At 43.1% G+C, this 12,853-nt stretch overlaps 1 protein-coding gene across 7 annotated transcripts in view; it reads right to left on the bottom strand.

Annotated features, from left to right (window-relative positions):
• The window catches only part of LOC137616496 (uncharacterized), a 249,094-nt gene that overhangs the window by 143,815 nt on the left and 92,426 nt on the right, over positions 1–12,853 (bottom strand). For all 7 annotated transcript variants that reach the window (XM_068346317.1, XM_068346311.1, XM_068346313.1 and 4 more), the window contains one exon: positions 8,576–8,664. In XM_068346317.1, coding sequence (XP_068202418.1) covers positions 8,576–8,664 — 89 coding nt within the window. The remainder of the gene's footprint in view (positions 1–8,575; positions 8,665–12,853) is intronic.

Raw genomic sequence — 12,853 nt, 5'->3', positions numbered from 1 at the left:
GTATTTTGGCATACCATTCTTCAGTTTTAGCTGCCATACTTCAAAGCAGATTGTAGGCAGAGCATGACTGGTCAGTATTAAGGTCATTGATTATTAACATTGGGGAAGTTTCGGTAAAGAATTCGGGCATTGAGGGTTCTGTAGTCATGGTCTTGTTAGGATTTTAAAGTTCCGTTTTGTAACTGTGCAGTGGTACATCTTGCATGTAACTTAGTATTTTTCTCTTGCTTGTACAATATGCAGTAAGACTATTCAAAAGTGTTCTTTTCTTTGTTTATCGTGTTTTTTTTTTTTTTTTGTGGAGCTGGAGTATAAAGGGATGGTATATTTTCTTTTAATTGTTAACTGGAATTTGACAAAACAATGTTAATGTATTCCTAACAGTTTTGTTTTCCTTTACAAATAAATATTTTTTTGGTTGTTTTTATGAATACAGCATTTCATTTCAGAACCTTTCACTATAATGTCCCTTTCTCAGCCACTGTTTTTTTAATCTTTCTAATAAGTTACTTATCATAAATTTTTCCTTCCACACTGTGTCTTGCTGTCAGATTGAAAAAAAATTCTTTCCCTTTCACCTAATGTTCTCACCCTTACTCGAACTTGAAGCTATCTAACCTTAAATTCAAGCTATTCACATATGCTACTCATTTTTTCCCAGAAATTAATCAACGTTCATCTTACATGTTAATCCAGCTAGCCCAAGGAAAGGGAATTTAAGAAAAAAGTACGATTCTAGCTGGGTCCCCTTGCCCAGTATAAATCAAGGGGTGGTGCCCAGTCCTCCGTTCTTTTGACCTGTTGCCTAGATTTTTGGGTATTCTACCGTTGTATATTTTTTGTGTAGTGAACGTCGGGTTGTGGTCGGCATTCGGACACTAGGTAATTTGGGTGCTACCTTTGGCCACAGTCCGTAAACCACTACAATGTAACCTATTAGTTTTTTTTCTTTCTTTTCAGCTTTTATAATCTGTTTGGTAAACTTCAAATCGTTGCTGATAATAATACCAAGATCTTCCTCCTGATCCACCCTTCCTATTTTATTACCTAGCAGTGAGAATTCTGGTTGTGGTTTACTATAACCTATGTGCATGACTACATTTCCCACAGTTGAAAGGCATTTGCCATTTTCTGGACCATTCTCTTAGCTTCATTAGATCCTCTCTTAAGACTTCTACATCTTTAGAGTTAGCAGCACCTATGCTTAGTTTAGTATAGTCGTCAAATTTGGCTATTCTACTAGTTAACCCTAAATCTATGTCCTTAACTGTAGATCAGAAATAGCAATGGGCCAAGGACGGATCCTTGAGGTACTCCGTTTGTAACAGATGCCCACTGAAGCTTCTCCATTGATTACAACTCTGTTTTCTGTTTTTAAGCCAATCTTTGGTCCATTTGTCTGGCTTGTCAATGATGCCTAGTGCTCTAATTTTGACCATTATTTTTTTATGAGGAACTTAGTCAAAAGCCTTTTGAAAATCTAGGTATATGATGTCTATTGGCCTGCTTTTGTTATACATGTTAAACATGTGGAAAAATTTCAAAAGATTTGTCACACAAGATCTCTTTTGTCTGGAACCATGTTGGCTGTCTATCAGAAGATTGTTTTTCTCTATATGTCCTTCTATTGAATCTACTATACTGTAATATATTAAAAAATTTGCAAGGAACTGAAGTTAGACACAGGTCGGTAGTTGCCAAGTTCTTCTTTTGATCCTTTCTTGTAGATTGGAGGAACATTGCCTAGTTTCCATCTTTGTGGTGCCTTTCTTTCGTTGGCTGTCTTTTGGAACATTTTGTAAAATTGTGGAGTTATCTCTCCTTCTAGTTCTAAAATCTCTCTTGGATGAATATTATCTGGACCTGGTACCTTAGACTTACTGAGTTCTTTTATTTCCTTTCTGACATCATCCATTAGTAAGGAAGGAAGGAAGGAAGGAGGAAGGAAGGAAGGAAGGAAGGAAGGAAGAGAGAGAGAGAGAGAGAGAGAGAGAGAGAGAGAGAGAGAGAGAGAGAGAGAGAGAGAGAGAGAGAGAGAGAGAGAGAGAGATACGAGGATTCTGGATGTCTCAAAGACTTTTTAGTACATCCGCGGAGAGTCCACTTGCTCTTTGGCAAAGCGATTTACTTTAAGCATTTAGAGTGTTCTTATGAACTTGTCTAACTTAACCTTGAACTCATTTATCATATTACTGTTCACTACATCTGCTGGAAGTCTATTCCAAGTATTTGCTATTTTGTATGTAAAGAAATTGCCATATATAGTGATGTACCTTTTCAATTCCAGTTTGTAATTGTTACCTCTGGACTGATTTGAGTGAAGCGTGAATAGATGGTTGTAATCTACATTTGTTATTCCTTTAAGAATTTTGAATGCCTCTATTAACTGTCCCCTTAGTCGTCAAGTTTGTAAAACAAATAAGTTCAAATGTTCTATCCTTCGTCTATATCCAAATTGCTTTAGTGTTAAAACTAGTTCCGTGGCCCTAGCTTGTCCTACTTCCAGTACATTTATATTCTTCTGAATTCTTGGAGCCCAGAATTGGAATCCGTATTCTAGATGGGGTCTTACTAGTGATAAGGACAGCTGTAGTAGAGTGTCTTTCTTTCTGTATTTGAATTCTCTTTTTTTGTGTGTGTTGTTTTTAGATTTTATGCTTTGTTTAGTGATCTTCAAATCCTTGCTGATAATACTGAGATCTTCCCCCTGATCCACTCTTTCTATTTTATTACCTAGCAGTGAGTAATCTGATTGTGGGTTACTATAACCTATGAGCATAACTTTGCATTTCCCACAGTTGAAAGGCATTTGCCATTTTCTGGACCACTCCTAGCTTCATTAAATCCTCTCTTAAGGCTTCTACGTCTTCTGAATTCGCAGCATTTATACCTCGTTTAGTATGGTTGGCAAATTTGGCTATTCTACTAGTTAACTCTAAATCTATGCCGCTAATGTAGATCAGAAATAGCAATGGGCCAAGGACGGATCCTTGAGGTACTCCGCTTGAAACAACTGCCCACTCTGAAGCTTCTCCCTGCATTAGAACTCTCTGTTTTCTGTTTGTTAGCCAATCTTAAGATATATGAGAGAGAGGAGAGAGAGAGAGAGAGAGAGAGAGAGAGAGAGAGAGAGAGAGAGATGCAATGTTTTGCTTAATTTTCTTTTAAAGAATCAATCATTACTATGATATTTATGTTTTTAGTTTATAAAATAAGCTAATTTGTTTAAGAAAAAATAAAAATAAAACAATGTGTGACTTTTCACAATGTTTACAATCTTTCATAGAGTATTCGTCATTAAGAATACTGTATGTAAACACACCATCTACACCATCACTTGGCAAAAAATTTAAACAATCCTAGTTGAATGAGAGCAGATGATTTTACTGTGAAGTTAAAGTTGATTCTTAATTTTATTTTACTTCAACACACAACTACAGTACAGTAAATGTTTATACTGCAAATATTATGCGTTGGTATGTCAATCCTTCTAAACTACAATGTAAGTAGAAAAAATCATAATATGATTGAAATACGGATCAGGAATTATGCCATGTTTCAAGATTGCTGCGTACGACATACGTTAATGGTTAGTGGTCATTGTATAAAATATGTACAGTACACTTACTTGAATCTTAAATTATACTGTATACTTTTTGTACAGCACAGAGTTACAGTAATGTTGTTTATTGTAAATGTAGGCTACGGTGGTGCCAGTAGTGATAGTACTATATTACAGTAATATACACCACAGTGTCAGTGAATGTAATACAGTATTACAAGATAGGAATAACTATACTGAGATAGAAACCAAGTAAAAACAATATTAGGCAGTACTTAGTGGGTTATTTATCCGAGCACAGGCAATGGCAGCGAGTGATAGGTTAGGAGTTATCTCATCATAGGAAAATTGCGATTTTTTCCTTTTTGCGCCTGTCTCTGTTACCTAACCCTCACAAAAAATGGGGGCTGACTGTATCATCAAATACTAAAAAAATTGAGTCATTCTTGACTGCATAAGGGTGAAAACCAATCAAGATCACTATCCACCTTAGTGTCCTTTATATATAATGCCAAAAATAATAAGGCCTAAGGCTAGATCTGGTACGTGTCCGGTGAGGCTGAGTTAGGTTATTTGTTGAGCTGCAACCATAGTGCCTATTGAGAGGGTGTTCAAAAACCTGTATGTGTCTTCTTTAAGAAGATAGGTTTTCTATTTCATTCACCAGCTTCAGGACTCGTACCGTTGAGTGCTTTTACTGAAGGGAGTCCCCTAGCTACGCTTCCCCTGAGGATGTATAGGCTCTCATGATAGTTTCTCTTAATCAGAGAAAATTTTTCTAAACATGACAAATTCGGAGATAATTTGTATTTTTCCTAACAAATACAAACCTTTAGCTATTTAGTAGGGATTATTCCTTTTAGCAAAGCTGAAGGACAAGCCATTAAAATTCAGCGAGGGTTAACTACCCATTCGCTAGTTAGCAAGGGTTGGGGGAGGGGGGGTAGCTTGCTACCGATCCCGTTTATACACCGGTGATTTAGCTCACTTTGCTTGGAGGTAGGACTTCAAGGGGAGATAGGGCTGGTGGGTAAGTTTGTATAAATAGCTAAAGCTTTGTATCGTTAGGAAAAATACAAATTATCTCAAGACTGTCATTTGTTCAGTAACTGGAAAACAAACCTATGCTATTTATAAGGGGTGATTCACCCATTAGGAGGGTGGACGTCCCTGCCAAACTGGCTTTTTGCTTTACCTAGGGGCTCCTTATTTTGAATAGGTTTGTACCAAAAATAGGGAGTCCCTGCACCTTGCTAAACCTTGCAGCCTACGCAAGCTGTGTGTTCAGATGATTAGAAGTGTGACTGTCCAGGTAGAAGTTATTTTGAGTCTTTGTAGGAAAACTGTTGTAACCAAGTCTTTCCCAATACCACCTCGCCAGGGTATGGGGACGCAACAGTATTAGCTTAATACTAGGTACACAAGGGAGCATGGTTTACCTGCAGTGGTTTGAGGTCAGCTTATGCAGAGAACCCAGGATGCTGCTTTCCCCACGAGAGGGTAGGATGAAGAAAAGAATAAGAGCCAGTCAAATCTTTTCATTCACGCAGACTAAATCCGGGTAACAGTACTCTCAACCTTCTGCTACTTGTCCAATATGGAGCTTGAGGTATTATACCCGCTGTTGTGCAGCCACCATAAGGCTGATAGAGATCGTATTGAGAGCTTACCCATAGGAGCTCGGAGTGGGTCATAGTCGTCATTGGGATAGACCGGAGACAGGAAACTGCTGAGGAAGCGCTCGCTTCCGGTTGCCTAAGAGGCAGCAAAGAGGGAACACTGGCTGAGGTTAAGGGATGGTAAATAAATCCTTCGGCTCCCTGCTCCAAGGCAGCCATTCCTCCATCAGCAAGGGCCTAGAAGGTGCCGGAGGGAGAACATCATGCCCAGTCACATGACCTTATGCACTATCTCGACTGGGGAGGGACAAAAGGAGTCCCTGTAGCAAGTTACCCTGTCTTCCTTAGGAAACGAAGGATGGATCCTCTTCCTCTTCCCCTTAGGTCTGGCCTGTGGCATCTTGAACTGCAAGGGGCTACCTTGGAGTTCTTGTACACACTCTTCCCGAGGTCTCTTGCGAGGGGAGAAGGATTTCTCCCTACCAGAAGGACCCGCAGGACTGGAATCCTTCAAACTCCTCCTAGGATTGGCAGGAGGGGAAGCCCCAGGGACGAGAGGTGGCAAAGAAGGAATCCTTGGAGGGCCTCCTAAGGACTAGGAGCGGGGAATGATCCCCGTCATGGCCTGACTCATTACGTTGAATAATGCTCGAAGCCATGGGGGGTCGCAGGCTCCCGAAGAACTAAGGGGGAGGTCCTTAGGAAAACATGAATCCTTGAGTTTAGGAACCTCGGCAGGTTTCTTAACCCTCTTGCCTGTAGGAAGCTTCCCAGCAGGTGAGATTGGCACAGGCCTACCCTGAGGCAATGGAAGTTTTTGAGACTGGAGTGACTGATGGGTGTCTCTCCTTGCAGGAGGGTTACCCCAGAAGGGATGACCTTCTGCAGCCAATAAAGGAGATGGTACTTCGTCCGAGGACGAGGTAACTCCCGAGGCGAGGAAAGGTTAGTTTCACAAGGATGGCAAACCGCGAGAACCCTCTCTTGAACGATATGTAGGAACATCAAGCGCCGGCGCTCCAAAAGTATCGCGCGACGCTGTTCTGTTGCATTACACAGCGCGAGACTGAGCTGGGTTACGAGGTGGAAAGCCAAGATGGGGAGCAACCGTAGATCGTAAAAAGCATTGGGCCGCCTAATCCATGAGACTCCACGCGGCAAGGACCTTGAGGAACCTCGTCACTAACTCCTGTTAGATGGATAAAAGGATGAGGGCTGCGAGAACCCGGGGTTTAGGGTAGCGCTGATCACGTGAGCGCAAATGCTCTGCGTGACGAGTCCAAAGACTCTCTGTCATGAGTAAAACTCTCGATGACGAGGATCACAAGAACCAACAGGTTCAGCGCGATCAAGTGAACCCCCAGGATTCGTGCGACGAGGAGAGAACTCCAGGCTACGAGAACCGGAGGGTTCAGCATAGCGTTTGGCACGAGAACCCTCAGGCTCAGCGATACTGATGTTATGAGACCCCGAAAGGGTCAACGTAACAGGAAACCGCAGTTTCCCTGCCACAAGACCCTGAAGGATCAGCATGACGAGAGGCATAAGAGCCAGAGGGCTCAGCGTAACCTGTGTTACGAGATCCTGAATGGTCAGCGTGACGAAAGGCACGAGAGCCCGAGGGCTCAGTGTAACCTGGGTTGAGAGTTCCCGAAAGGTCAGCACAACGGAAAACCGAGTTTTCCCTGTCACAAGACCCTGAAGGGTCAGCGTGATGAGAGGCATGAGAGCCCAAGGACTCAGTGTATCAAAGGTTACGAGACCCCAAAGGTTCAGCATAACCAGGGTTAAGAACCCCCGAAGGGTCAGCGTACCGGGAAACGTCACGAGACCCCGATGGGTCAGCGTGACTGATGGCATGAGAGCCAAAAGGCTCAGCGTAACACTCGTTAAGAGAGCCCGGAGGCTTAGCGTAACTGGAACTCGAAAGTTCCAAGTCGCGAGAACCCAAAAGTTCAATACGACGTTGTCCTGAAGGACTACCAGGGTCATGAGAACCAGCAGGATCAACATGACGAGAGCCCAAAGGGAGATCGTCGCGTGACCCTGAGGGGTCAGCGTGAGGAGAACCAGAGGGTTCGAAAAGATGTCTCCTCACAACCCGAGGAGAACGTCCAGGATGGAACGGGGTCACAAACCCTTCCATCCTACGATCCTCTGGAGAGGAACACAGAGCATACTCCGCCCGAGGGGGATACTGATCCAGTTCGAGAGATACCTCCTCAGCAGGGGAGGTTTGTTCTCCTAAAGGAGGATATCGCTTAAGACAAGGCTTTCCAACTGCCCCTGGAGGAGAACCATAAGTGTACGGGTACTGCCGTTGGCCTGAGGAGGTCTTAACTCGCGAACAAGAGCCTTGTTCCCCCGAACGAGAAACCTGCCTTGGAGAAAGCTCTGCCACCGCCCCTGGTGGATCAGCAAACTCCTCGGCATCAAAAACAGACTCAAAACCTGACCGAAGTCTGCAGCGCCTGCGCCCAAACAACGAGGATCAACCTCAGTAGAGGAAGGAGATGACCACCATCTCTTCGATCTCCTCTGAAGGTGCTCAAAGAGAGCTTCCTTTGAAGGGGGACCATCGACACCCAGCGATGGCCAAAAGAATACAAGATCCGAAAAAGAGCAGGCGCTCCCTGGGGGAAGGGAATGATCTGACTCACTAGGGGAGTCAACACCTTTGCCTATCCCACAGGGTTGACCTGGAGTCACAAGCTCTGCGCTGCTGCTCCACCGTACCCCAGAAGGGCCCGGCAGAGGAGCAGCTTCGGAAAGAGATTTTGGGGGTAGAAGAAGCAGAAGCCAGCGACTTCTTCAATTTTGAGGAAGACCCCGAAGGCGAAGAATTGCGCTTAGACTTATTCCTACGGCCGAATCTCTCCCACTGGGAGGCAGGCCACTTCCGACACTAAACCGGTATCATCCCGTGAATACCGATGGCCCCGCCAAGCCGGGCCCAGGAGGTGAGGGTCCGTAACCAGACGACATGAAGGTACCACAGGTGTGGCTCTCACGACCAGGACATGTCCGCATACCGGGGTGGCAAACACACACACCTGTACAAAAGAAAAAGAAAAAGAAAAAGAAAAAGAAAAAGTGAATTAATAGTCAAGGCAAGTTTTTAAGTTACGTGAGAGGGGTAGCCGGTCTACCATACCCCCCACCCGCCAACTAGCGGATGGGGGTAGTTATCCATCGCTAAAATTGTCTTGACTAGTTTCCAGCGTTGCCGAAAAGTTATACCCCTACAAATAGCGAAGGGTTTGTATTTGCGTCGGAACAAATAATGATTCCCAGCTTTGTTAATAAGGGGACCAATAAACTATTTTACTTTAACCACACAAGCAATAGTCTATATATAATGGAAAAAATATACAGTATATAAGCATCACTTTACCTGATGGTTGAGGATCATCTACTTGGTTTTCGTCTTCTGATGACAATGAAATTCCACAGTCACGAACACTCAAGTCGCTGCCTTTTTTCCTGTAAAAGAAAGAAAAAAGGGAAATAAAAATGAAAGAACAGACATGGGTTCTTTTTTGCATAGGTTCTACAATTTGTAGTATTACAGAAAAGAGGTACTTCTGCGATTCTGAGACACTAACACTACCTAAAGCAGGATTCCATTTATTTGGATTCAAAATACTGTAATGACTATGGGTATCATATAAGCAATTATGCAGCTAAAGAAATGAGATGGCTATTTTAGGCTTATTAAATGGAAGTAGAATTATTTTGTTTTTGCTAGAGCTGAGATGCATTCTATTGTTAGGCAGACTTCCTATTCTTCCTTGGGTATCTTCATGCTCCCTTGCAGACATTGTAATCACAATGAGAGATGCCTAATCTACTGCAGAGTTGTGGATTTACTCAGGAAAAAATTCTTTATAGTTGCTGACCACTTCTGGCCAGTTTCTTCCAACAAGCATTGAGTGTTTCTTTCATCTCCTTTATGGCTTCTGGATATTTTGGAGACATTAAAATGGTGTACCAATAAGAGTAAAGTACTTCAGTGAAGAGTTATCATCCTCATCCATAGACTTGACCAAATGTTGCATGGAGTTTTGCTTATAAATAACCCCTTGATCCAGGGGGTGGATCAGAAATGTTGCGTTCAGCAGTAAAAATTTTACCTGTATGCCCTCATAATACAGCTCAGTCACATGACCTCCAACATTGTTCATTAAAAGAAGCATTTCAAAATATAAGGTGATTTTAGGTATAAAATAAAGCTTGATTTTGGGGATGAAACACAAGTGAAACCAATCTGATGTCAGTAATTCTGTTATCGATGCCTTTAGGTTATGCATCCAATGCACTTGAAGCAGGCTCTAGAGTTTTTGGATTTTCAGAATATGCACTGGCTTTTTCATAATGCCAGCCACATTTCCAGACATTATCAGGCCTTGAATCCAAGGGCTCTGGTTGCCTTCAGTGTGAAAGCTGGCGATGCTGTACGTTTCTGGCCTCAGTCTCATCCATATTGAAAAATTGCTTACAGGAATAACCACCTTCCTCGATTATGCTCCAGAATGTCTCCTCCATGTACTCATCAGTGGTGGGTTTGTCAGCAGAGGAAGTTTCTCCAAGCAGGCACACACTCTTAAAGTTGTACTGCCTTTTAAATTTATCAAAACAGCCCCTGCTAGCATTAAATTCAATTGATTTGGTGGGGGATGCTGCAGTTAGTCCTCTTTCTGGGTTATCATCATTGCCATCTGTAAACTTACTGTAGAGCTGCCTGGCCTTCTTACATATGGTAATGGTATCCAATGGCATGTTCTTCTTCCTACAGTCACTTATCCAAAGGGTTAATGCTGTCGCCATCCTTACAATGGCCTTATTGCGGAAAGTTACCACGTTTTCCTTTGTCTAGTTAAAAGTGTCATTTGCAGTTGTCCTTATATTCTTTACATTCTTCTTTGTAGCAAATAGTAGATTCGTAGATGCTGTAATGGCGTCCTGTGTCCGCACAGCTTCTCCCTTCCTTAACCATGTCCAGGAGTTTCATCTTCTCAGCTACACTAAGTATCTTCCTACAACACTTGGGTTCACTGTCAGAAGCCTTAGAAGGTGAGAATGTTGAGCTGATATCGTAGAGCTTCAATGCAATTCACAATACTAACCAAAAATACATACAAATCTCAACACAAATAACTAGATCGAGCACTCGGTAGAGCGCATACCTTCACCTATATCATGTTGTATTTGACAAGATAGGCAACTAAATTATGCATATTTTGGCACTAAGTTTCGTGCAAATCAGATTAAAATGGACGAAGATAAAGCAAAAAGGACAAATTCAGAGATAATTTGTATTTTTCCTAACGATACGAACCATTTATTAGAAGTATTACTTTCGGCGAAGCTGAAAGGATGAGCCATTAAAATTTAGCGAGGGTTAACTACCCATCCCGCTAGTGAGCGGGGAGGAGGAGTAGATCACTACTCCTCTCACTCACACACTTGTAATTGAGTTCACATTGCTTGGAGGTAGGACTTCAAGGGAGATAGAGTTGGCGTATATATAGCTAAAGGTTTGTATCATTAAGAAAAATACATATCTCCAAAATTGTCATTTGTTCCATGACTGGAATACAAACCTAAACTATTTATTGGGGGTGACTCACCCATTAGGAGGGTGGTCCCTTTTTGGCTTTACCCGGGGAATCCTTTTTTGAGAAGGTCAATACCAAAAATAAGGAGATACTTACACCTCGCAGGACCTTACTACGCAAGGTCTGAGGCCTAAACATGCTGTGTGTTGAGATAAGCAGAAGTGTGACTGTCAAGGTAAACGTTATTCAGTCTTTGCAGGAAATAACTGTGGTAACCAAGACTTTCCCAATACCCCCTTGCCAGGGTATGGGGACGCAACAGTAGGTATACAAGGGAGCATGATTTACCTACAGTGGTTGAGGTCAGCTAGTGTAGAGAACCCTGACTGCTGCTTTCCCCAAGAGAGGAGAGGATGAAGAAAAGAATAAGAGCCAGTCATTCCTTTTCATTCACGCAGACTGAAACCAGGTAACAGTGCCCTCAACCTTCTGCTACTTGTCCAATTAGGAGCTTGAGGTATTATAACAGCTGTTGTGCAACCACTACAGAACCGATATACATCATATCGAGCTCCTGTGGGTCACATCTTACAGGCAGTGGGCTGTGAATGTATTTTGAAGTTTCCACACCCCAGCCTGTAGAACCTGCGTCGCTGAAATGTTTCTTTTGAAGGCTAGGGACATAGCTACAAACGACATCGTGGGCTCTGGGGCGACGTGAAGGAGGAGGGTCCGGATTCAGGGCATGGTCTATGACACTGCGAATCCAAGCACAGATGGTATTCTTGGTGAACGTTCTCTTGTTCCTCCCTGTGCTGACAAGATGTGAAGGCACCCAGGACGGGCAGCTGCTGTTCTTTTGAGGTAAAGCCTCAAAATCCTTACTGGACAGAGTACGAGATGATCAGGGTCGTCTGTTTCAGAGCGGAAACTCGAAATCTGGATGGAGTCAAACTTAACCCTTTTACCCCCAAAAGGACGTACTGGTACGTTTCACAAAACTCATCCCTTTACCCCCATGGACGTACCGGCACGTCCTTGCAAAAAAATGCTATACAAAATTTTTTTTTCATATTTTTCAAATTTTTTTTTTAAAAATTCAGGCATTTTCCAAGAGAATGAGACCAACCTGACCTCTCTATGACATAAATTAAGGCTGTTAGAGCAATTTAAAAAAAATATACTGCAAAATGTGCTGGGGAAAAAATAACCCCTTGGGGGTTAAGGGTTGGAAATTTCCAAAGAGCCTGGGGGTAAAAAGGTTATGAAGGAAGCGGAACGTTACCTCACCCCATCCTCTTGAATACGCGATGTTGTATGAGAGACCATGATGTTCAATGACTCGTTTGGCTGAGGCAGAAGCCAAAGCAAGCAAGAACACCGTCTTCTAAGTGAAGTGGCGATCTGTTGCCTGCAGTAAAGGTTCATAGGGAGGTCTTCAGAGACCTGAGAACTCGAACCACGTTCTGTGGTGGAGGTCTAACTTTCGACTAAGGACAAGTAAGTTCGTATGAGTAAGAAAAGTTCTAGCGATGAGAAAATGTCTTTTCTGTTAAGCCTAAGGACGAGCCTTAAGGTCGAGCGATAGCCTTTTACGCAAATACACAAGGAACTTTGCTATTGCTAGAATAGAGGCATCAAGTGGAGAGATACCCCTTCCACGACACCAATCACAGAAGACGTTCTACTTTGCCTGGTAGACTGCTGCTGATGACTTCCGCAGGTATCCGGACATCATCTTCGCGACTTGATACGAAAATCCTCTCTGAATGAGGAGATACTGGATAGTCTCCAGGCGTGAAGTCATAGTGAGGCTACAGCTTTGTGGAAGATCCTGGCAAGTGGTTGTCTGAGTACATCGTGTCGTGGAGGGAGTTCTCTTGGAGACTCCATTAGGAGTTGCAGAAGGTCTGGAAACCATTCCGCATGATGCCATAACGGAGCTACGAGGGTCATTGAGAGGTTGACCGATGTTCTGGCCTTATTGAGCACCCTCCTAATCAGATAGAACGGGGGAAAGGAGTAAACGTCTATGTTGTCCCACCGTTGTTGAAATGCTCCTTGCCAGAGAGTTTTGCAGTCTGGGACTGGGGAGCAGTACAACGGGAGCCTGA

Source organism: Palaemon carinicauda, chromosome 22 (genome assembly GCF_036898095.1).
Source record: "Palaemon carinicauda isolate YSFRI2023 chromosome 22, ASM3689809v2, whole genome shotgun sequence".
Classification (NCBI taxonomy): Eukaryota; Metazoa; Arthropoda; class Malacostraca; order Decapoda; family Palaemonidae; genus Palaemon; species Palaemon carinicauda.
This window is presented reverse-complemented; position numbering and strand designations above follow the sequence as displayed.